Source organism: Rutilus rutilus (assembly GCF_951802725.1).
Source record: "Rutilus rutilus genome assembly, chromosome: 17".
Classification (NCBI taxonomy): domain Eukaryota; kingdom Metazoa; phylum Chordata; class Actinopteri; order Cypriniformes; family Leuciscidae; genus Rutilus; species Rutilus rutilus.
The window spans coordinates 15,908,150-15,930,523 of NC_140230.1; the positions used below are offsets into that span (position 1 = coordinate 15,908,150).

Genomic DNA, 22,374 nt, shown 5'->3' on the forward strand with positions numbered 1-22,374 from the left:
GGAGAAAAGATATTTTCATTCTAGACGTTTTTTAACTCAAATTTATGTACATAATTGCGAAGATAAGTCAACAGTATTTTCAGTCTATTTTAGAGCAAAAGCGATAGTAGCAGCAACAGAAATCAGTAAACACATTTTGTCAGGTATAAATGTTGGTGGCTGCTCGGCTATGCTATGCCAACAACGAGAACATGCATTAAAAAGCACATCTGCTATCAAGAAAGCTTTGGATCTCAGTCAGCTCTGGGCTGTCCCAGTAAACCCATGTGAGTGAATATGTGTTTCTGGGCTGACTCCTCTGCTCTGGGACGTGAAGCTCCAGCCACATTCCAGTTTGCCTCACAGCATGTTATTATTTTCTGCTCTGGTGGCTCTTGGTAAATATATCGACCTGCGGTGCTATCTATAAAAAACAGCTGCACTGACTCCTGGTCAATATTAAAAACTTTCTCCATCACACACACTTGCACACACTTGTGTTTGTGGTCATGCGTGGCTAAGAGAGCAGTGACGGGACATGTTCAGTATGCTGGTGGTTGTTTTGGTGGTGGTCATTTCTAATAGAGAGTAAGAGTTGGCCGCGGGCTTCAGGTTACGAGAAAGTATTGATTGACTCATAAATCATTTTCAAGGACCTCATAAAAATCATTTTTCACTTTCTCTTTTTCAACATATATAGTTTGTTGAAACTAACATATGCCAATGGAAGTTTAAAAAACAAAACGAGCGAGTTACAACAGAGAAATGTTGAAAACTCAAACAGAAACAAGAGAATGATCCAAGAGTTCAGGGTTTGTACATGGCATGACTGCACCATTCTACTGCCAAAAAGCCACTCGTTCTCCAATGGCAGACAAAAAAAAGGTTTTTGAAAGCAACATCAAAAATATTTCATTATATTATAGTAGATGTGTAGAATGTATTTATTTTTGAGGGTTATATATTATATTATATTATAATAATTATACTATTTAGTGCTGTCAAAATTAACGAGTTAACGCACATGATTACTTTTTTCAGTTTAACGCGTTACAAATATTTAACGCAATTAACCCAGTATCCGTTTTTTCCGTCATCCTTTGGCTAGCGTTACATTATGATCACGCTCTTATTCAAGCAAATGCTTTTAAACCATTGAAGCGTGATAAAACACACAAGAGAACGCAGTGCGTTTCTACTGTGGTGCGCGTCTGTGAATCTCCTGTCTGTGTGACACACACACAATCATGCGCACAGAAAGCCGTTTCAGACAGTGCTTGCACGGACAAAAACACACCAAATTATGCCAAAATGCCCGTTTTGTCGAGTATCCTTAAATACCATTCTTAAATGAACCTAAAGAGATGTGAGAAAATGGAGAAAACGTGTTAGATTCGCATCATGTGCGTCAGGTCTTAAAGTGACAGCAGCCTATTAAACCTGCTGCTATCTGTCATTAATGTTAATCAAACAACAAAAGACAGAAAATCACTCACTGCTCTTGACTAAATAACGTTTGTAGTTTCAAAAAGGAATAATCTATATTTAATTGATAATTTATACAGTGAAGACTGTGAAGTGTTTGATAACTTTTTTTCAATTTCTGTATATTTCCTACCTGTTAGACCTACCTAAAAATCTTAAAGCAGTGTTACGAGGTTACATGGGTTAAAAACAATGAAACAATCATTTTTTTGTGCATTTTGACAGGGCAACTGTCAAAATGTTCTACCCTAGCAACTGCCTAGCAACGCCCTAGCAACCACCCATAATACCCTAGCAACCGCCTAGCAACACCATAGCAACCACCCAGAACAACCTAGCAACTGCCTAGAAATGCCCTAGCAACCACCCAGAATACCCTAGCAACCACCTAGCAACACCACAGCAACCACCCATAACACCCTAGCAACCGCCTAGCAACGCCCTAGCAACCACCCATAACACCCTAGCAACCACCTATATCTCTGCATCAGAACATCATATAGAGATGGGGATTGGCTTGTTTGTTTCGGTTAGGAAACAGTCTGTAAATATCACCATGGTAACTGTCTATTCACACCGTAGCAACCGTTTAGAGCCACCTAGCAACTATATTGCAACATATAGAAGCCATATTTCAGTTCCACAACATCGCACAGACATGGTTGTTGGCTCGAATGCAATCATGTACAACATTGTAGCAACCATCCCAGCAACCGAGTGGCGAGTTTTGCCACTGCAAGCACCCACTCACATTTTCTTCAGGAAATGTACATTCTAGTTATATTAAATATTATATTATATTATATTATATTATATTATATTATATTATATTATATTATATTATATTATATTATATTATATTATATTATATTATATTATATTATATTAATACAGAAAAATATCAAAGTACCTCCATAGTTAGTTCTATCACATCACAAATCATTATACTTGTAAATGACTGACCTCTCTCTCATCTCCTCCTCCAGTGGGTGACCAGGCTAACTTATAGAGCACCACATCCCTGGCAGGATGCGACCAGCTCACCCGGAAACTCTCGGAGGTGACCTCTGATGTCATCAGGCTAAAAGGGGCTGGCACAAGCTCTGATTGAAATAGAATCAAGCACGGGTAAGCAATCCAACATCCTTCGCTGAGCTATAATCAGTTTTATCTCAAACTTTTTCAATTATGTTAAATTGTTTACGTACAAATTAGAAGAGTAGTTCACTTCAAATAATAATAATAATAATAATAATTAATCAGTATTTTGTCTAAAATATGTAAACATCCTTTCCATTCATTTTGGCCTGTTTTGTTTTTTTACCATTTCTCCTTTTCTGTTCCACAGATACGAGTCATGAGGCTTTGGAACGACATGAGGGTGAGTAAATGATGACATAATTTTCATTTTTGTGTGAACTAATCTTTTAACCAGAATGAATGAATTCCTGATCATTCTCATCTCCACAGAGCGAACAGAATTTACCCTAACATTGACTTTTACATTCAAATAAATTCCCTAGAAATTTTACCACGTAACCTGATTACTACAATGACAAAGTCAGGACACCCAGAGAACAATGAAACTCAGGAAATGAAGGCCCAGATCTATTACAGATTCCAGCAGCCAATCACTGATTACTGAATGCAACAGGCTGCCTAGAAAGTGATGCTTTTCCAGGACAGAGAAAGCATCCATTCCCACTTTCCAGCTGGAGTAAATTGCAGACTCTGTGTGCAGTGAAAATTGTACATTCTGTTGGAGGAGGAAAATACAGAAAAAATATGCTCATACATGTACATGTTATATCAGCATTGCTGCGAGTAGACGAGATTTGTTCTTGCCCGTGCTCATGATAATGAATACCAATGGGCCCTGTCTCTTCTGTGCTTGGGGAAATAATTTGCATAAATCCACACCCACCGCCCAGGATATGCTGGCATCCTTAATGCAACTGACAAAACAGAATAGCTGAATTCACCTATTTAAACATTTTTAAGCAGTTCACTGGCAGGGATCAAACAGTCTCACTTGTAGTGAATCCGCCACTGAGTGCCTCGGATTGGCCGCCGTCATAGAGAGCAAAAACAGCAACGGTGTATTCTGTCATGGGTGACAAGTTCTTCAGGTACACATTGGTGACGGGACCCAACTCCACCTGAAGAGAAGAAAAATAATACATAATGCATCTCTGTTCATAAAATTATGGAATGAGTGAGTACATTATTATAGTGATTAATAAAAATAAACAAATAAAATAATATATGTATTATTTAAATATTATTTTAAACGTATTTATTCTTTATAAATATATGAAATTTTACTCATATTTAATCATTTTAATTCTATATACTGTATATAGTTGTTTATACTGTAAGAGTGAACAAGTGCTTGTTTGTTTAACAAAGAAACAAATGCTTGTCATGTATTGTGGGTTCTGCTGCAGTGATCACCTCATTGGTCTGCACACCATCTGTCTTGATATACATGACACGGTAGCCCTTTACTTTACTGGACACTGCGTCCCAGTTGAGTCGGACAGAGCTGTGGTCAACTTCGGTGACCCGCAGGTTACGTGGAGGTCTCAGGGACACTGCAGGAAGATATAGATTAACGGTCAAACGCTGAATATTCAAGATATTTTTCTGGAAATAATTTTTCTGCAATGGGACATTGTTACAACAACTTTGGTAGCAAAACAAAAAGCATTATTGCTGTTAAGTCTGATGCATTTTAATGAATCAGTTTAAACTGCCAGTTTAAATGAATTGTATTTTTCATATATAAAACTATATTCACTACTGTTTAAATGTTTGGGGACAGTAAGATTGTATACACTTATACAGCATGAAAGGATTAAATTAATCAAAACAGACAGTAAAAAAATTATCTTACAAAAGATTTCTATTTCAATAAATGTTTCAATTCATCAAATAATTATAATATATATGCACTGAAGATTGGAGTAAGTAAGTATTCTACTTTAATGTTTTTAATAATTGGCTTCTCTGAGTGTTATGTTGAAATCATGTTCGATCCAAGGAAAAGAAAAAGAAATACATTTCAAGCCATTTCAGAACAAATACATAAATACTGAGATATATTTAAAGTATTATTAAAAGACTAAAAATATTGAAATATTATTGTATTGATCTATACACCCAGCCCTATTACGTGGGTCACCTTTCAAATATTCAAAACAGAACTAATCACTGGACATTACATAAACAGCGCTTGAAAGAAAACAGATCGCGGGCCCTATTTTAACAATCTAAGCGCATGGTCTAAAGCGCACGGCGCAAGTGCACGTTGAGCATGTCCGAATCCACTTTTGCTAGTTTAACGACAAGAAAAATGGTCATCTCCCATTCCCTTTAAAAGCCAGTTGGGCTCGCGCCATGGCAGATTCGCTATTTACATGGTGGAATTTGACTATGAAATTTGGCATATTTGGCATGTTTGTGTGCTGCTGCGTGTCCCTGTGTATGTAATAAGCAAAGTGTATGCACGTTGTGTACCCGCCTATAGGCTCATATTACTAATGCGCCCTTTAAATAACAAAAAAAATACTACGTCATTGACTTTAGACCAGGTTTCATTTGGTTAATGGTGCAGTCTATTTCAGTTGCCTCAAAATAGCAACGCGTCATCAATGCGCCTGAAAACACCTCGTTTTCAGACCAGCACGCCCATGGGCGCACAAATGGGCGCAAATGCATTTGCTGTTTAAACAACGTGGCACAGGACGAGAAAATTATACCTGCGTCAGGGCAGGCTAAAATTAGCAAAAAACAATTGCGTCGCGCTGGGTGTATGATAGGGCCCTGCATGTTTAAATTTATATTTAAAAACAGATTGGCCTGGACACTCACTGGTGGTCTCCTGAACAGTGGCGGGATCACTGGCCTCCTCTCCGAACATGGCATAGACCGTAACGGTGTACTCTGTGTCAGGAATCAGTCCCTTCAGTTCCACATCAGTCACCGTCTCATCCACCTTTAGCTGTATCACAAAAACAACAGCAACACCTTTAGAGCAGCATAAAGGCTGCTGAAACAGAGATAAAAAAAGTGCAACCAAGGGAACTCAAACGTGATGATTGTTATTCTTCTTCTACAGCTTCCATGAAAACAGTGTAACGGTGAAGCTACTATTTTGGTTGAAGTGTCATCATGCCAGCGCGGGCTTAACGTTTGCTCAAACACGGACAGGCACACTCACAAAGACAATTTGCAGCCTCACCTCTCTTTCATCTGTAGTCTCACTGCTCAGTGGAGCGTAAAGGATCATGTACCCAGAAGCCCCTTGTGCATCCCTCCAGCGGGCTCTCATGCTGTTGTCTGTCACTTCGTACAGCTCGAGATCACTCACTGTAGGTAGAGCCACTGAGATGCACACATACATACAAATCAGACATTTATACTTAACATAGACGTACAGTGAAACATGTTTTGTTTGTGTTTGCATGTGTGTGAGTCAGGGCTCCGAACCGGTTAATAACGTTATTTTATCGTTATGTCTAATATTTTAATTTGGCACTAAATCAATCATGAATTGATGCATCCAACGTGAGTGAAATGCCTGCGCTCAGCTGTCAAGTCATCATGGGTAAGTCGCTGGCATTAGCTTTTGGATCTTAGGAGTTTTTTTCTGAGGATATGTCACCAACAGTTTGAAAAGTATTATGAAAATGAATGGCAGGTAATATCCAGCATGGCGTGCTTTTTGAAACCAGAGAAAAGTGCAGGTTAAATAATTAAACACCATGTTGTCAAAGTTAGTATTGTGGCACTTTCGTGCGTCATTATATTATTAAAGGGGTGGTTGATTATGATTTCACTTATTTAACTTTAGTTAGTGTGTAATATTGCTGTTTGAGCATAAACAACATCTGCAAAGTTGCAATCCTCAAAGTTCAAAGCAAAGGGAGATATTTGCTTTTAAAGAAATCGCTTTTTAAGGACTACAACAATCGGCTGGTAGGGACTACACAACATTCCTCACGGGTTAGTGACATCACTAACCCTAAAATTTACATAAACCCGCCCCCCGGAACACGTTTTATAGATTATCAAGACAGAATGTGCTAATCAATGACTAGAAGATAACTACACATAAGCTACATAAATTCATCAACTAACCATTCAGAAATGTCCTGTTGCATTCTACATGTCGTCACTTCTTCTTGAGTCTCTCCATCATTGTCTGACTCAATGACTCAATAAAAGGCTAAAAGTTTTTGAAATTTCCAGTGCATGTCTGTGTGAGGTAAAAGGAAGGACACAAGCTCTTGAAGCTCCACCCTCTGTTCGGGAGCAGCAGCTCATTTGCATTTAAAGGAACAGACACAAAACTGTGCGTTTTTGCCCACCCTCAAAAATGTACAATTTTAACATGCTATATAAAAATATCTGTGGGGTATTTTGAACTAAAACGTCACATACACACTCTGGGGACATCAAAGACTTATTTTACATCTTGTGTAAATGGCATTATACCACCCCTTTAACATTTTCCCCAAATCAAGCTCAAATGGAGTTACAAGGTTTTTCACCAGCGAATGTCAGAGTGTTTTGTCAGTCATTCGAACGGTCGCATTTGAGGCAGTAAGTTCAGCATTACATTTTCATTAGCTTACAGGTTCCAAAGTTTATTGTAGCTATATGGGCGCCAGTGTTGGGGAAAGTTACTATTGCGTTATGTTACTTTTTCTCACCTGGGCTGGGCTTGCTTGTTTGTTTTTTAATAACAACAAAAATAAGTTATATTTTTGGCAAAGTTAAGGCCCTTTCACACCAAAAGTGAAATGAATGGCAAATTCACAGCTGTACAGTAGAGGGCGCAGCTCAAACAAACCTTTCAGCATTAAAGGTGCTCTAAGTGATGTTGGATGACGTCACTTCTTGTTGACGTTCGAAGTATTGTCAAATGAAACGGAGGCTAGCTAGACCCTCCCTCCTCCTCATCCGCGCACTAACCCCCCAAACCCCACCCCCAAATCCTTCTTGTCGGTTATTGGCTGGAACAGTTTGTTATGTTTCGTGGTGCGGGTTAGCCCAGTCTGTTTTTGTTGCCGTTTGTGGAGCCTGGGCTGTCTACAGAGACTGTGTTTTTTTACAGTGTGTTCAGGGGACAGGTAGCTAGCGGATAGTGAGGAGATGTTTGCTGTATGTGACAAAAAAAATGTTTGGCCTTAAAAACTCGTGACATCGCTTAGAGCACCTTTAAAACAAGTTTTAATATCTAACACCATTTAGCTTTTAATTAAATGTTCTTATTAATGTATAACAGAGTATCTTGTTTTACTGGGGAAAAATACTGATTATGAAAACAATTTTCTGCAGTGCATGTTTGTCTTGAGTACTTTTTTCAGTGGCTGGATAAGTGTGTATTTCTGATCAGAAGAAGTGCATTCTGAGTTGGATTCTGGGAAAGTGTGAAAGTTAAAGATGACTTTGATGGAGTGGGACAGAAATAGCCAAGATTTTTATTCTGGAAACAAGCACACATGGATAGCCTTTGCCACAACACTATCTTCTACCACAAACCAAAGACTTCAAACATCCACTAAATACTGCAGAATTCAGTCCTGTCTTGCTGAGATGACTGACAGGCGTTTGCTATAAAGTAGTGGTTAAGAAATAAACTGTATATAAGAAAGTGCTGATAGAATCGCACAGTAAAGGGTATTTAGGAAAACTATAGGCATGTGGTTTGTGGGTAATACTGTTTGGCAGTGAAATTGTGAAGGACACAAGCCTGTGTAACACATGTGTTTTGAGATGTTCTGTAGTCAATGTTGGTTGTGGCAAGTTTTGAGGATGACTCACGCGTGATCTGGTTGCCTCTGAGAGCGTCACTCGCTGCGCTGCTGTACACAGCGAACACAGCAATCTCGTATTCAGTCAGAGAGTTCAAATTCTGCAGGACGACTGAATTCTCCCTGCCGCCCACCACAATCTGTACAGCAAGACAACAGCGGTTTGTGACGCCCAGCACAGCAGTTTGGAGAATGATTATGAAAAATAAGACCAAAAGCCTCAACAGTGTTAAATAACGTGGCAAAGTGCAGGACATAATATTTATAGTATTGGGCTGACACCCATCACAAAAAACTGGAAATAGAACAAAGGAGATAAAAGGGGCATAATAAACTGGCACTAAGAAGTAAAGCCACAGTTAAAAATGTAAGGCTGTCATTGCAGCAAGATAACAGAATATCAAACCAAGTGGTGTTTTTTTCAAAGAATGAAAAGAACAAAAACGACTTGTAAAACATTGACTGCTGAACATTCGAGCATCAGTTGACATGAATAGTAGGATTTCTGACAATAAGATCATATATCTTCCTAAACACTTTTACCCTTTCAGTCAATTTTTTATTCACTCTCATGTTGTTCCAAAGCTGTATTTACTTATTTGTTCTGTTGAACATGAAAAAAAAAGAAAGATTTGCCCATAGAATAAAAGTCAGTGGGGTCTAACGTTGTTTTGGACCCCATTGACTTTCTTTATATGAAGAGAAACATTTGTCAAAATTGCAGAAGAAAATTTCCGCAGAAGAAAAAAAGGTTGGAACAACATGTAAATGATGGAAGAAATAATAAAAAAAAGATTGCACCAAATATGCCTTTAAGCATGGAGGACCAAACCTGCAAAAAAATTACATAGAAAAAGAATAATAAATAAAGTAAAAAAGAATACAAATAAATTTAAACAAATACAAAAAAATAAATAATAATTAAGGAATAAGTAATACAAAAATAAATTCAGGATTCAATTTAATTGAAAATGTATTATATTTGTTCCTTTATTTATTTCCCAATTATTGGTCCTCCGTATACTGGTGGCTTTTAGTTGGTCGGTTTGGTTTTAAATACACTTCTGTAGCACTGCAAAATAACTACACAATAGTTGAGTAACAGATTTGAAAGCTGTGATAGAGCATAAAGTCTTTGATTGGTCACCTCTTCCAGAATGTCTGCTCTGGTTGGATGGTAAACCACCCGATATCTTTCCACACTTCCAGGAGCATGAGTCCAGGACACACGAAAACTGTGTGCAGTCACCTCAGAAATGACCAAGTCCTGGGGTGGGGACGTAGTCTCTTCAGTGACAGAATCTCCTGGCAGTGAGGGAATCGTGAGACATCAGATCCCATTCCACACATCAGAAATGGAAATTTAAACAGCAGGTAAAACACTCACGATTCATTTCTTTGTCCTGTTGCTCCACTCCATCACACACCTTCCTGGTCAGACCATCCACTATAGTGCTCATGATACTGAAGTCAGCCACGTTATAAACGTGTGTGTCCTCTGGTTTAGAGGCGATGGCCTTCAGCTCGTTCTCATCAGCATTCTTCACACCTACCAAACATATTCAAAAAGGTCATATTCCACGTTTCCGGAATATCTATAGGAGACAGCAAGTGTTGATCATGTAGCCTATCTGTGTTGACAGTCTACAATCTTTTGCAAATAATTATTAGTGATAAAATTCATAAATGACCCCTGAAAAGCTCAGCAACATTTATACATCAGCCCTGAGGATGTTTATTTAACACTGGGTGGATACTTTTTCTACATACTGCATAAATGAAAGTAGATAAACTATTGTACACAAAGATGCATAAGGAATCCTCTAATACCAATGGCAAATAACTCGACTCCAGCACGTCTCAGGGTCTGAGCTGGTGGGATAACGTCATCCTGGGATTTGCCGTCGGTTATCAGGATTCCAATTTTGGGAACATCGGTACGAGCCCCAGACTCAGGTTTGAAGCTGTTTTCCAGGATGTAGGTAAGAGCAAGACCTAGACGGATCAAAATAATAAATTCTGTCAGGACCACTATCATCAAAACTGATTGACAATTAGCATACAGTTTGGATTGGTGGTATGGTTCTGTTCTGGGCAAGAACTCCCTGCGCATCCATGCAGCCTAGCATGGATAAGAGCAGGGAGAGCAGCGATAACCTCCGTTAGGGTAAACAGAATAGAACCAACATGAACGTATTGCAGATATCATTAATTAATTTTAATATACAACATAATTAGAGAATTTTAGTCTGATTCAGGTGGAATCAGAATGCCAAATCCTGACTGACTAGAGGTGGAGCTGGGGATGGAGGAGGGAACTGGCTCCTGTGAGACGCGATAGCTGCTGATAATACTGAGGAGCTTATATATGTATGCAGTGATAGACGTCATATTCCTATCGGTAGACGTGGATCAGCTGATGCGAGTTGACGAACATGACCCGCCAGAACTGACGCTACGCTTAATTTAAAGAATTTCAAAATAAGAAGTAAAGCCAAATTTCACATTATAAATTCTGATTTATGAGAAATAAACTCACAATTATTAGAAGTTGCAATTGTACGATATTGAGCTACAATTACAAAAAGTGGCAATTTCAGTACAAGAAATTAAGTGGTAAATACGATAAATAAACTTGCAATTGTCAGTTATAAAGTTGCAATTATGAGAAAACAATGAAATTACGAGAAATAGTAACAATTGTGAACTGTAGTCACAATTATGAGAAAGTTGCAATTGTGAGATATTAAGTTGAAATTCTGAGATATGAAGTTGCAATTGTGACAAAGTTGCAATTACAAAAAGTGAATTCGCAATTACAGTACAAGAAATAAGGTCGCAAATACAAAAAACGTTTGCAATTGCGTATTACAAAAACGCATAATTGAGAAATAGCCACAATTGTGAAATATAAAATTGCAATTATGCAAAAGTCACAATTGTAAGATATAAAGTTGCAATTCTGAGATATGAATTTGCAATTGTGACAACGTTGCAAATACAAAAAGTGAATTCGCAATTACAGTACAAGAAATAAAGTCGCAAATACAAAAAATTCCAATTGTGTATTACAAAGTCACAAATATGCGAAATAGTCACAATTGTGAGATATAAAGTCACAATTACGAGAAAAAGCCGCAATTGTGTGAAATAAAATTGCAATTACAATTAAAGCTGCAAGCAGCATTTATCGGGGTTCAAGCAGTTAAGGCCTTTAAGCACAAAAGCATCAAAAGTTATTACGTTTTATTTAGCAAGCATGTAACCACTGACATAATAGATGAAAAAGACCATTTCTCACAGGGATCACAGTGATGTAAGGCACTTGAGTCTAGGTCAAACGGCCTAAGAGTTATGAGCGATTTTGTACTTTTGGTTGCTGTAGCGCCACCTATGGGCCAATCGGGGTCATATTCTGATAGGTTGTCCCCAAATTGAGGCCTACCATCTGGCCAGGTTTCACGTCTCTAGGCCTTACAGTTTGGCCTGCACGATGCATTTTACGAATCCTTACAATTACAATAGGGTTTCAGCATTTCATGCTTGAACCCCTAATAAGATTGGAAGCTTTTTGCCATTTATAGCGCCACCTTTGGTCCGATCTGCATGAAACTCGGCATGCTTCTTCACCATGTTATGACACATATGCTCATCAATTTTGGTGAAGTTCTGAGTTTTCATTTGGGATTTATAGGCTTTTTAGTGTATTTTGCCACGCCCCTTTTCTAAATGACCCTGTTACAGCCACCCAAATGCAAAAGTTCAACTTTTTTTTTGATAATTATTGATCTAGAGAGTCCAGAGAATTGTCCTAGACTGGTCTGGTTCCGATCGGGCCAAAAACCAGGGACTAGTTCGCAAAAGTAGGTTTTGGACAAAATACAACATAGCAGAAAATTTTTTCTGCCTAAATCGAATTTGGATTTTCGAATTAGGATTTGGATTCGAATTGTGTCCGCCTTGAGCCAGGGATCACAGTGGTGTAAGGCACTTGAGTCTAGGTCAAACGACCTAAGTTATGAGTTATGAGTTATGAGTTATGAGTGATTTTGTACTTTTGGTTGCTGTAGCGCCACCTATGGGCCAATCGGGGTCATACTCTGATAGGCTGTCCCCAAATTGAGGCCTACCATCTGGCCAGGTTTCACGTCTCTAGGCCTTACGGTTTGGCCTGCACGATGCGTTTTACGAATCCTTACAATTACAATAGGGTTTCAGCATTTCATGCTTGAACCCCTAAAAAGTGAAGTCATACAAGAAATAAAGTCGCAAATATGAGAAATACTAAATAGCGCCTGGTCATGTTGGACTGGCTGGTTAGTGAATGAAACGCAAAGTAAAATACTGCATTTGTTTATGTGAATTTAACCCTACAGCAATGTAGAATTTGTACATCGGTACAATGATAGAACTGGTTGTGACCAGTTTCACCAGGCACAGTATATGTATTCGTGTCTCTAGAACAATGGAAGAAGTCGGGAAAAACACAGCAAATTACCTGTGAGAGTGTTGCCTCCCTTGTAAGGCAGGTTTTTGACAGCATCTATTACTGCATCTCTTGTGCTGAAGCCATTCAAGTGCCACTCAATTCGTGGATCTCCGCTGTACTGGGCCAGTCCTAAAACACATAAAAACACATCCAGGGGACACATTGGCACTTTATAGATCAATTGAAAAGTCATCTAAATTAATAAATGATCCTGTAAATCTATTTTAGGTCAAAACAGTGATTGAATTATTACGAGTGAATAAGAGTGAATTCATGGGACCCACCAATCCGGGTTTTGTCTATTCCCACATCGAAGGCATTGACCAGGTTTTCAAGGAACATGCGAACCAGACGGAAATTGATTCTTCCGATACTCCAAGATCCATCGACCAGGATGACAATATCTGCGACGGCAGGAGTTGTGCATACAAACTGATCCACTGGATTATGAGAGAAACAGAAAAAGAAAGAGTGAACTTCGTTGCACTTATACAGTCCCACATGGCTATAGATCCAAAAACATTGTCCTCTGAAGAATCAAACAAACTCAACAGTCTGCAGTCTGTGAATGCAGGTACGGTTTTATTGAACCACTTTGTCATTGCACAAAGTATCATCATAGGGCAGGGAAGAACATGTTTGATTTATGAACACAGCGGCAAATATCAACCAAAGCTAAATTATTTTACTCATTCAATTTTAACAGCAATAGTAAGAACAGCTCTGGGATCCACACTGGTTAGAGACAACTGATGGCATCTTGAGCTCGAACAAATCATGTGTGTGTTTATGTCTCTGTGAGTCCTACAGTGCAATAACTATACATACACACACAGCGGGGGTAAAGTGATGAAGTGTCAGTACGGGCAGTAAATCTGAGGAGCGCAGGACCACAGAGCTCAGCATTGCATCATGGGAGTCTGTTTTGTTCCTCCCTCAATCATTTATTTTCACAGAAGGCCTTATAGCATGATACAAGTCTTCTCTATAAGAGCATTAGTGTTTGGCACCATCTACAGAGGGTTGAAATACAGAACAGGGAAACACTATAAATTGTAGTCGCAGACATGAATACAGAGAAACCCGTTGACACAAAGATGGCAGCGAGGAGTAGACCATGGAGGCTCTTAATCTGGGACTAATAACATGTTTTTATCATCTTAAAAGTGAAGAAAAGAAAAAAAACGTATTTCTTTCCAAACCAGATTTTCATTGTTCCATGGAACACAAAAGGTAAAAAAAAAAGTAAAAAATTCAATATAACTGGAAGTGACTGAGGACTTAAAAAAGATGCAAAAGGACCATAAAAGTAGTCATTATAACTTATATTCCTTTTATTTCATTTGGATATTTTTTGGTGAAGCATAGACAAAAATGTATTATTCACAAAAAACTGTTGGGACCACCAGAATCAAACAGTTGAGAACTTGAGAACCAAAACTCAAAAGAACAATTCATTCACTATCGTATATTGAGTGTGTCAAGATTATTATGCCTATTATGTGAAGATTTTCAGTGAATAATGAATCAAAATGTGCTATCTTTTTTTTTCGATTTTCAGTGAATAATTTATATTTTGATCTCATGAGAAGATTTTCAGTGAATAATGATTTAATTTTTTATTTATTATGTGAATATTTTCAGTATATAATTATTTAATTTATCACTTATGTGAAGATTTTTCAGTAAAAATCATTTAATTGATCTCTTATGTGAAGATTTTCAGTAAAAAAATATTTAACTTATCTCTTATGTGAATGTTTTCAGTACATAATGACAAATTTGAATCCATTGTGTGACAATTTTCAATGAACAACAATTTAAATATTGATCTTGTGAGAAAACTTTCAGTGAATAATGATTTACATTTTATTTTATTGTATTAATTGATTATTTTGTTGTATTTCTTTATGTATATATATTTGTATACAATATTTATTACATACAGCTATCATATGACTTACTAAAAAACGTTTAGGCAAACAATTTAGCACATATGTCAAATGTATCACTTTTATACTTCTATGTTACTTTTTTTGTTATGTGTTGTTATATATGTGTTGTGGAGCATGACAGCCTCATCCCTCATTAACTTTCATTATTACCTTTTTGTAATGTACCTTTTTGTAATGTACCTTTTGTAATATACATTTTTGCGTGAACTACCACAGTATAGACAGGTACTGAAAAGCACATCATGGCAGGCAAATCTATTAGGCATGTCTGTTGAATCAGTTTAGTTTTACCACAACGAAACGATTCGGCTCTGAGAAAACACTCAATAAAAACCACCATTCAATTGCTGCAAGATGTTTAATTAACTCCTGCGCTTCTTAATTCCTCTCCAACTATTTATGTCTGCAAATAGTGGCGTAGTTCGATCCATGCCACTACACAAAGAGTGGCTTGTCAAGACACAGGTACCTTCTGCTGTTATCGGTGAGCCATTGAGAGCCCTGGTATCACTAATCCACGTTAGCCCCTCTATCAGAGAACACAGGGCTGATTGTATCCTGAGATTCATAGGAGAGGATACATCAGACCCATCAGCGATCCGGCAACATCGATTTATTAAGCCCTAAGTGACCCTATAGACTTATCTACTAAGCAACAGACTCCTCATTGCCGCCTTAGAAAACCCATAAAGGTCATGCGATTGCAATAGGATGCCATGGAAGTGCTTGCTGCAATGCTGTCGGGCTGCAAAAGCTCTTTTGGTTTGCGGGACGTCCTCTGGGAGCTCTCAATCATACATATGCTGGAGGAAAAGAAGAAGAGACAAGCAAATGAGATTAACACGACAGACAATGCAATCAACTCTTTCGCATCCTTCATGAATGCAAAGTCAAAGCAGCGGCGGTATGATAAATGCACTATGCATGCAGACCTTCATTAATTATGCCTTTTCTGGCTTCAATGTCGTCGCCTGTGTGTACCATGGCGTCTCCAGACATATGAAATATTCACTAGAGGTGAGACGCCACGGGCAGGTCTCGTGGCAGGTCACGTTTATTGTTCTCATTAGATGCATATTAAGATTAACTACTGAATAGACGCTCTTGCTGTTCCTGTCAGAACTCTCGTGTCAAAAATTTGTCAGCTATCTTGACTCCCTTGTCGCTGGGGTGTCTAGACTACTAATGTGGGGGGAAGGAGAATTCTTGCTCTTTCAAGATTTTGAATAATGAGTGAGTTTTTAGTAAGCATGTCTTTTTGGCCACCTTTCAACTCTCTTTGAGGTGAAGTCATTAAGAAATACAGGGATGTTGAAGGGATAAAGATATAGGAAGCCTGAGGTTATAACAGACTGCTTGATATCTGAAGTGGTTCTTAATATGCTGACAGTCTCACCAAAATAATTATGCTTGTGCTACCTACAAGCAGCTATTATGAAATACAACACACTCAACAGGTTAGGACATGTAAAGGAACACGCCGACTTTTGGGGACTTTAGCTTATTCATCATATCCATATCCATATCCTTCTCATCTCCGTGCGTGCCGTAACTCTGTCTGACGCACCCACCGCTAGCCTAGCTTAGCACAAAGACTGGAGGTAAACGGCTCCAGCTAGCATACTGCTCCCAATAAGTGACAAAATAACGCCAACGTTTTCCTATTTACATGTTGTGATTTGTATAGTCACAGCGTGTACAAATAACAAGGTCACATGAGACACAGCCATCTTCTAACCGTATACATACTGGAACTACATTCTCAGAAGGCGAAGCACTGCTTCCTCTCTGCTCCTCACCACGGGGCTTCTCAGGTGCTGCGAGCAAATCACTCCGCCCAAGTAGCAGTGCTTCGTGCGTTATACAGGTTTTGTTGAAATGTTCTAAAGATTTTTTGATGAATAATTTTTTTTTTTTTTTTAACAATATAAATCTATTCAATGTCCCTTTTGGGGTCAGTTTAGTGCATCTTTGCTCAATAAAAGAATCAATTTATTAAAAAACTTACATAACATAACATAACATAACATAAAATAACGTAACATGACACAACATGGGCCCTATCATACACCCGGCACAATGCAGCGCCAAGTGCATTTGCGCCCATTTGCATGGGCGTGCATGTCTGAAAACGAGGTGTGTTCTGGCGCATTGTTGGCGCGTTGCTATTTTGAGGCAACTGAAATAGACTTGGCCATTGCCCAACAAAAACCTGGTCTAAAGTCAATGGCGCAAAATATATATATTTTTTATTTAAAGAGCGCATAAGTAATGTAATAGGCGGGTGCACAACGTGCGTACACTCTAGCTGCTTATTACACACACAGGGATGCGCAGCAGCACACAAACATGGCAAATATTAAAAATAAAAGGATTATAGTGTAAAAGATTATTATTGTGTACATAAAGATATGGTGGAATCCGGCTTGTCCCGTAGATGGTCTGAGCCTTAACCTCGCGCACGAGCAGATCCGTTTGCTCTCTGGAGAAGCGTTCAGTCGTTTCGCTTATAAATTCCGTCATGTAAATAGCGAATCCGCCATGGCGTGAGTGCAACTGGCTTTCAAAGTGAATGGGAGATGAGACTCTGATTGTTTTTTTGCACGTTACGCCCAAAACACACCCATTACTAATCAAGAGGGACAACCCTTTTAGACCACGCAGACCATTTTTCCCGTCGTTAAACTAGCAAAAGAGGATTCGGACACGCTCTAAGTGAACTTGCGCCCTGCGCTTTAGACCGTGCGCTTAGATCGTTAAAATAGGGCCCCATTTGTGAGCTACAGTAGCATATCAGAGAGGAAAGAGAAAAACAAAGAGAGAGAGAGAAGCAGGCATTTAAAAACTGAAGAGTGGAGTGCGATAAAAGGTATAGCCAGAAGAAGAGCCCATCTGGTACCCTCAGGAGCATGTTTAAATACCATTCAATGCCCATTAAGGTTAGTTCCTTAAGGTTAACAACTCTCACCAACAGATTTCCACCTCTATTTCCACTTTTTCTACATCCTAAAAAAGCAGACAGAGGTCACTGAAAAAGTGAGAGGAGAGCGGCAGATCTATCTAGCATTTTATTACGGCAGCATTATTCCTCTCTCCTACTTCAGCTCTCACTCAGACAGCCGGCCATGCCAAGTATGCTATGGGTTGTGGCGTCAGCAGAGCAACATAGTCAACTGCCAAACAATGCACAGGCCGAAGAATGGGCGCCTTTGTTCTAAAGAGCACACAAGGTTAATCAGTCCACTCCATCTAAATAATCCGAAAGGACAGATAGCATGCTACAGCCGGGGCTCTTCTGGGGCTTTTGGGGAATCTAAAAAGCACACTCTTTCTGACCAGTTCCACTATTTCCCTAGAGTTGGCAGGAGAACCTGAAACAGGCCTATAAGACATTTAAGCATGTCATTTTCTCTCTTAATAGGACGTGAAGTGACAAGAAGAAGGGTGAATTCGAGTTTCCAGAGGGCTGAGAGTAGTCTGGCTATCACCAGACCAAGCTCAATCTTTTAAGATTGAACATTGGTCTGGGGAGTCTGCTATGTGTTTTCTACTGCACAAGAGGCGTGATCAACGGGAATAGTTTAAATGACTCTGTACGCAATTGGACAGTCCTTCAACCAATCAGACCAACGATCCAGGTGACGTACTTTGCAGCGAAAACTCCAGGCAGGAAATGTGTCAACAGATGTGTTGGTTTGGACCATTGATCAGCGGTTTGCAGAAGCAGCAGCAATGGCATTGAGCGATTTTTGCAGGTTGTGCAAAAAAAAAAACATGAAAGTGAGTGGTATTTACACCCACTCGAGCGATTTGTTTGCTAAACTAAAGAAGCCATTGAGCATCGTCAAGAGGTTAAAAGGAATTGGATTGGATTAAACCCGCCAATAGCGCGCCAGGTGGATAAGCCAGTTTGTGATTGGTCCCCGCAAATTTGTAAAGGAAGCAGGATAGAAGAATGTACAGGTTTCCAGCCTGAGGTGCAGGGCGAAATCAAATCGCCAGCAGATCGGGCGGGGTTTACCCAGTCTAGGCTGAGAGCACAGTGCTGCGGAACAAGTTTTAGATTGGGAGAAGGATTGGCGGGTTGTGACGTCACTACATAAGTCTGTGCTCATGATTACGAATTAGGTTGTGCTGATTTGGCACTGAAATATATAAAGTCAATATGGCTCAGATAGTTTTTAGGGATGCATGATACATCTGGACCATATTGGTTATCAGCAAATATTTGGATATACTGCCGTTCAAATGTTTATGGTCAGTAATATATATTTTCAACAAGGATGCATCCAATAAGTTTATAATGTAAAAAAGAGTTCTACTTCAACTAAATGCTGTTCCTTTGAACTTTCTATTCATCAAAGAATCCTGAAAAAAAGTATCATTTTCCACAAAAATATTAAGCAGCAAAACCATTTTTATTATTGATAATAATGAAAAATGTTTCTTGATATTTAAACAGTATTAAAGTAGGTTACAATTTAATTTTAAGTTAAATTAATATATATATATATTTTAAAAAAAGTTATTTTAAATTGTAAAAATATTTCACAGTATTATCACAATGTTTTTACTGTATTTTTGATCAAATAAATTCAGCCTCAGTGAGCACTTCTTTTAAAAACTTAAAAAAATCTTACCAGCCCCAAACGTTTGAACAATAGTGGATATTACCTGATATTGGATAATTAATTGGATTTTAATATCTACTATTTAACAGTTATCAGCCAAAACATAAAAATGATCAGCATCAAAAAGTATTGTAGAATATTTTTATACATTTTATTCTTTTTTATTTTGAATCATGTAAAATTTAAATTTACTAGTAATAATGATCAAGATATTACAAATAAAACGTATGTTTCACTGATTGATCATATACTGTATGTAAATGCACATTTGTTTGTGAAAAAATTAAATCAGTAACTACAGCAAACTATATCCTGTATCAGAAATGCACTTGTCATTGGGAGTCAGGTATACATTTGAATATCATCTGACTAAGTTTGGTTGAGTGGGCTGAAAGTGGAGAAACGCAGACCCGGGGCCCTCCAGTTCCGGCTCCCCTACCAGACACGAACCTACAGTGTGGAACGGAGTTATGAGAGCAAAGAAGAGCATTTGTGATGTTGACGTGTGGGAGCGGTGATGCAGCCCACGTCTAGATTCCTCCAGGCAGACCAGCTGGAAACTGTAATGATTACTATTCTCATTCTCATAGCACTCCTGTTAGATTCTCATTCTCATTCAGCGCTAAAGAGGTCAGGCATCTTCAGACCAGACACGCTCAGTCTGCACACTAACCAGTCTGTTCAACATGCTTCTTTTCATTTACATATTATTCAACTATAAACTATATGGTTCATTTAAGTGCAGCAGATGATGGATCTAAGAATGCACCCTCAGTAGCCGCGTTTCCATTACTCTTCAAATTGCGCAAATTGAAATTGCGAATTGAAAATACGCCCAATGGAAACACGTCAATTTCGCATTTACAGGTCACCTGACGTAAATGACGCGGTATGTTTGGACAGAATACGAGACAGAGTTCTTTATTATATTCATATAAGACAAAAGAATTACAGGAATAATGGATTCTAAACCTCAAATAAATGCCACAATCAAGACCTCGAAGCAGATGTGAGGGAGAAACACCCAGAAACACCTCATATGTGCCGCTCACAAGTATAAGGGTCGTTCCTTACCATTAATGCTTGGAAAACACACATACGCCTCCTTCGATTAATGATAATGACCAGTGCAGTGGCTGGGATATAGTACAGAAACCTACCAACGTCCGATGCCATGGTTTTTGGAATGACTTTACTTATCGCGAGAGGAAGTTTTAGTCGCATAACATCGGTTAATGGAAACGCCGTCATTTCGCAATAGTTTTTTGTCGACATTTAGAAAAAATTGCTAAAGTTTTGTGCAAATTTGTAATGGAAACGCGCCTAGTGTTTGACCAAGCAGAAATTGGATTCATGAATATTGATCAATCATATGCCTTATGTTGAATTCACTGTCATGTAAAAGTCATCAGATGCCTCTAAGCCTCGCTCTGAGAATGTCCAAATAATTCTGCCCAATCTAATGGCTTCCATACCACATTCAAAGGATCCAATCCTTCAAAGTAAAGGAATTTCAATCATTAATATGGTTTGCAGTCCACGGCTTCTTTACAAGCTCATGTCTTTTTTTTTTTCCAGATGACCATTTCTCCCAGACATGAAGATGATTTATTGTGGGGCCTCCATTTATCTGGGAATGAAATTGACTATGTTGTAATTCTGTCTGATATTTATTTAATTTTTGGGATGCTTGTATTATTTTCAAGCAGCATTTTTACTAAAACGCAGGCTTTGGGCTATGTCTGGGCTGGAGGGATTGCTTTACACCCCGTCTGGGGTTTGCGTGGGAACAGGCACAGACCGTAAAAGGCCTCTAGACGCTTTGAACATGTCACCGCTAATTTCCAAACTGCCCTTCAGCTACACACTATATACAGCATCTGCTAACAGGGCTCTCACACAAGGAGAAGTGATGTTATGAGCACAAATAAATATAAAACAGATACCTACAGGGTTTGGGTAATCGTGGCTACGAAGCAAGGCTGTCTTGGCTTGTCAAAGCTTGCAGAAGAAAGACAGTTGCATCACACGCTGAGATCGATGGTCAGCAGAACTTTTCTGAACTTCTAGAAATGTATTTCAGAGAAAATGTATACATGCAGTAAGCCTCTCTTGGGTATAACGCCCAGAAGGCTAATCGATAATACAAACATACTGTATCAGTGTTCCATTTATTTAATAAATACCATCAAATACACCATTTACATGTATTATAAAACATACAGTGACTCTACTGTACACTGCACATAACACAAGTAACTTAGCAAGGTATAAATTGTCTCTGATTCAACTCCCTGCATGCAAACTGTCCAAAAGCCTACAAGAGAATCCACAAGTGTTGGAATCTTGGAATCAATTTTTTTATTACACAGCTTTCTGAAATACTTGGTCATCCTGCAGTCAAAAATGCTGTAGAATGACCGCTAGGTTATTTATTTGACCTGGCAACAATCTGCTACACTGAGGCAATTCTAGGTTTTCAGTCTTGGGGGTTCTGATTATGAGCTGATGTGGAACTAAACCATTAATACATTTTTACTGAATCAGAAACTAATAAAGAGTATATACTGTATGATGATTAAATAATATAAGAATTGCTATTAATTAAACCATGTATTAATTCCTAATAACATATAGTCCCCATGTGGTGAAAATCAAGCTTTTAATGTTGTTTATATGTCTATGTGGTGTTTTAAATATACTTTAAGACAAACCATGTGCAAATTCACAAGTCAACACCATTGTTGAGTTTTTTCTCTTTAAAACTGCAGTGAACCAAAGACAGTCTCAAAAATGTGATTTGAAATCACTGGTGTTTCTGACGTCACAAACTACCTTGTAACCACTCACGACAACGTGTGATCGTCAACGAGTGGATCTCTGAGCTGGTGTGAGTGAGTGGAGGCGGGGCTAATTTGCATATTCATAGAACCGCGGATACTAAATGAGGCAAGGGTGTAGAGTCACATTCAAGCTTTTTTAAAGCAGTTTAAGGGGCCGCTCACATATCGCGC

At 38.6% G+C, this 22,374-nt stretch overlaps 1 protein-coding gene across 3 annotated transcripts in view; it reads right to left on the bottom strand.

Annotated features, from left to right (window-relative positions):
• Positions 1–22,374, bottom strand: part of col14a1a (collagen, type XIV, alpha 1a) — a 125,854-nt gene that overhangs the window by 73,573 nt on the left and 29,907 nt on the right. For all 3 annotated transcript variants that reach the window (XM_084384879.1, XM_084384880.1, XM_084384878.1), the window contains 11 exons: positions 13,059–13,214; positions 12,784–12,903; positions 10,116–10,280; positions 9,673–9,834; positions 9,433–9,590; positions 8,296–8,425; positions 5,708–5,850; positions 5,338–5,467; positions 3,919–4,058; positions 3,497–3,623; positions 2,428–2,567 (listed from right to left, as the gene is read on the bottom strand). In XM_084384879.1, the coding sequence (XP_084241005.1) occupies positions 2,428–2,567; positions 3,497–3,623; positions 3,919–4,058; positions 5,338–5,467; positions 5,708–5,850; positions 8,296–8,425; positions 9,433–9,590; positions 9,673–9,834; positions 10,116–10,280; positions 12,784–12,903; positions 13,059–13,214 (1,571 nt within the window). The remainder of the gene's footprint in view (positions 1–2,427; positions 2,568–3,496; positions 3,624–3,918; positions 4,059–5,337; positions 5,468–5,707; positions 5,851–8,295; positions 8,426–9,432; positions 9,591–9,672; positions 9,835–10,115; positions 10,281–12,783; positions 12,904–13,058; positions 13,215–22,374) is intronic.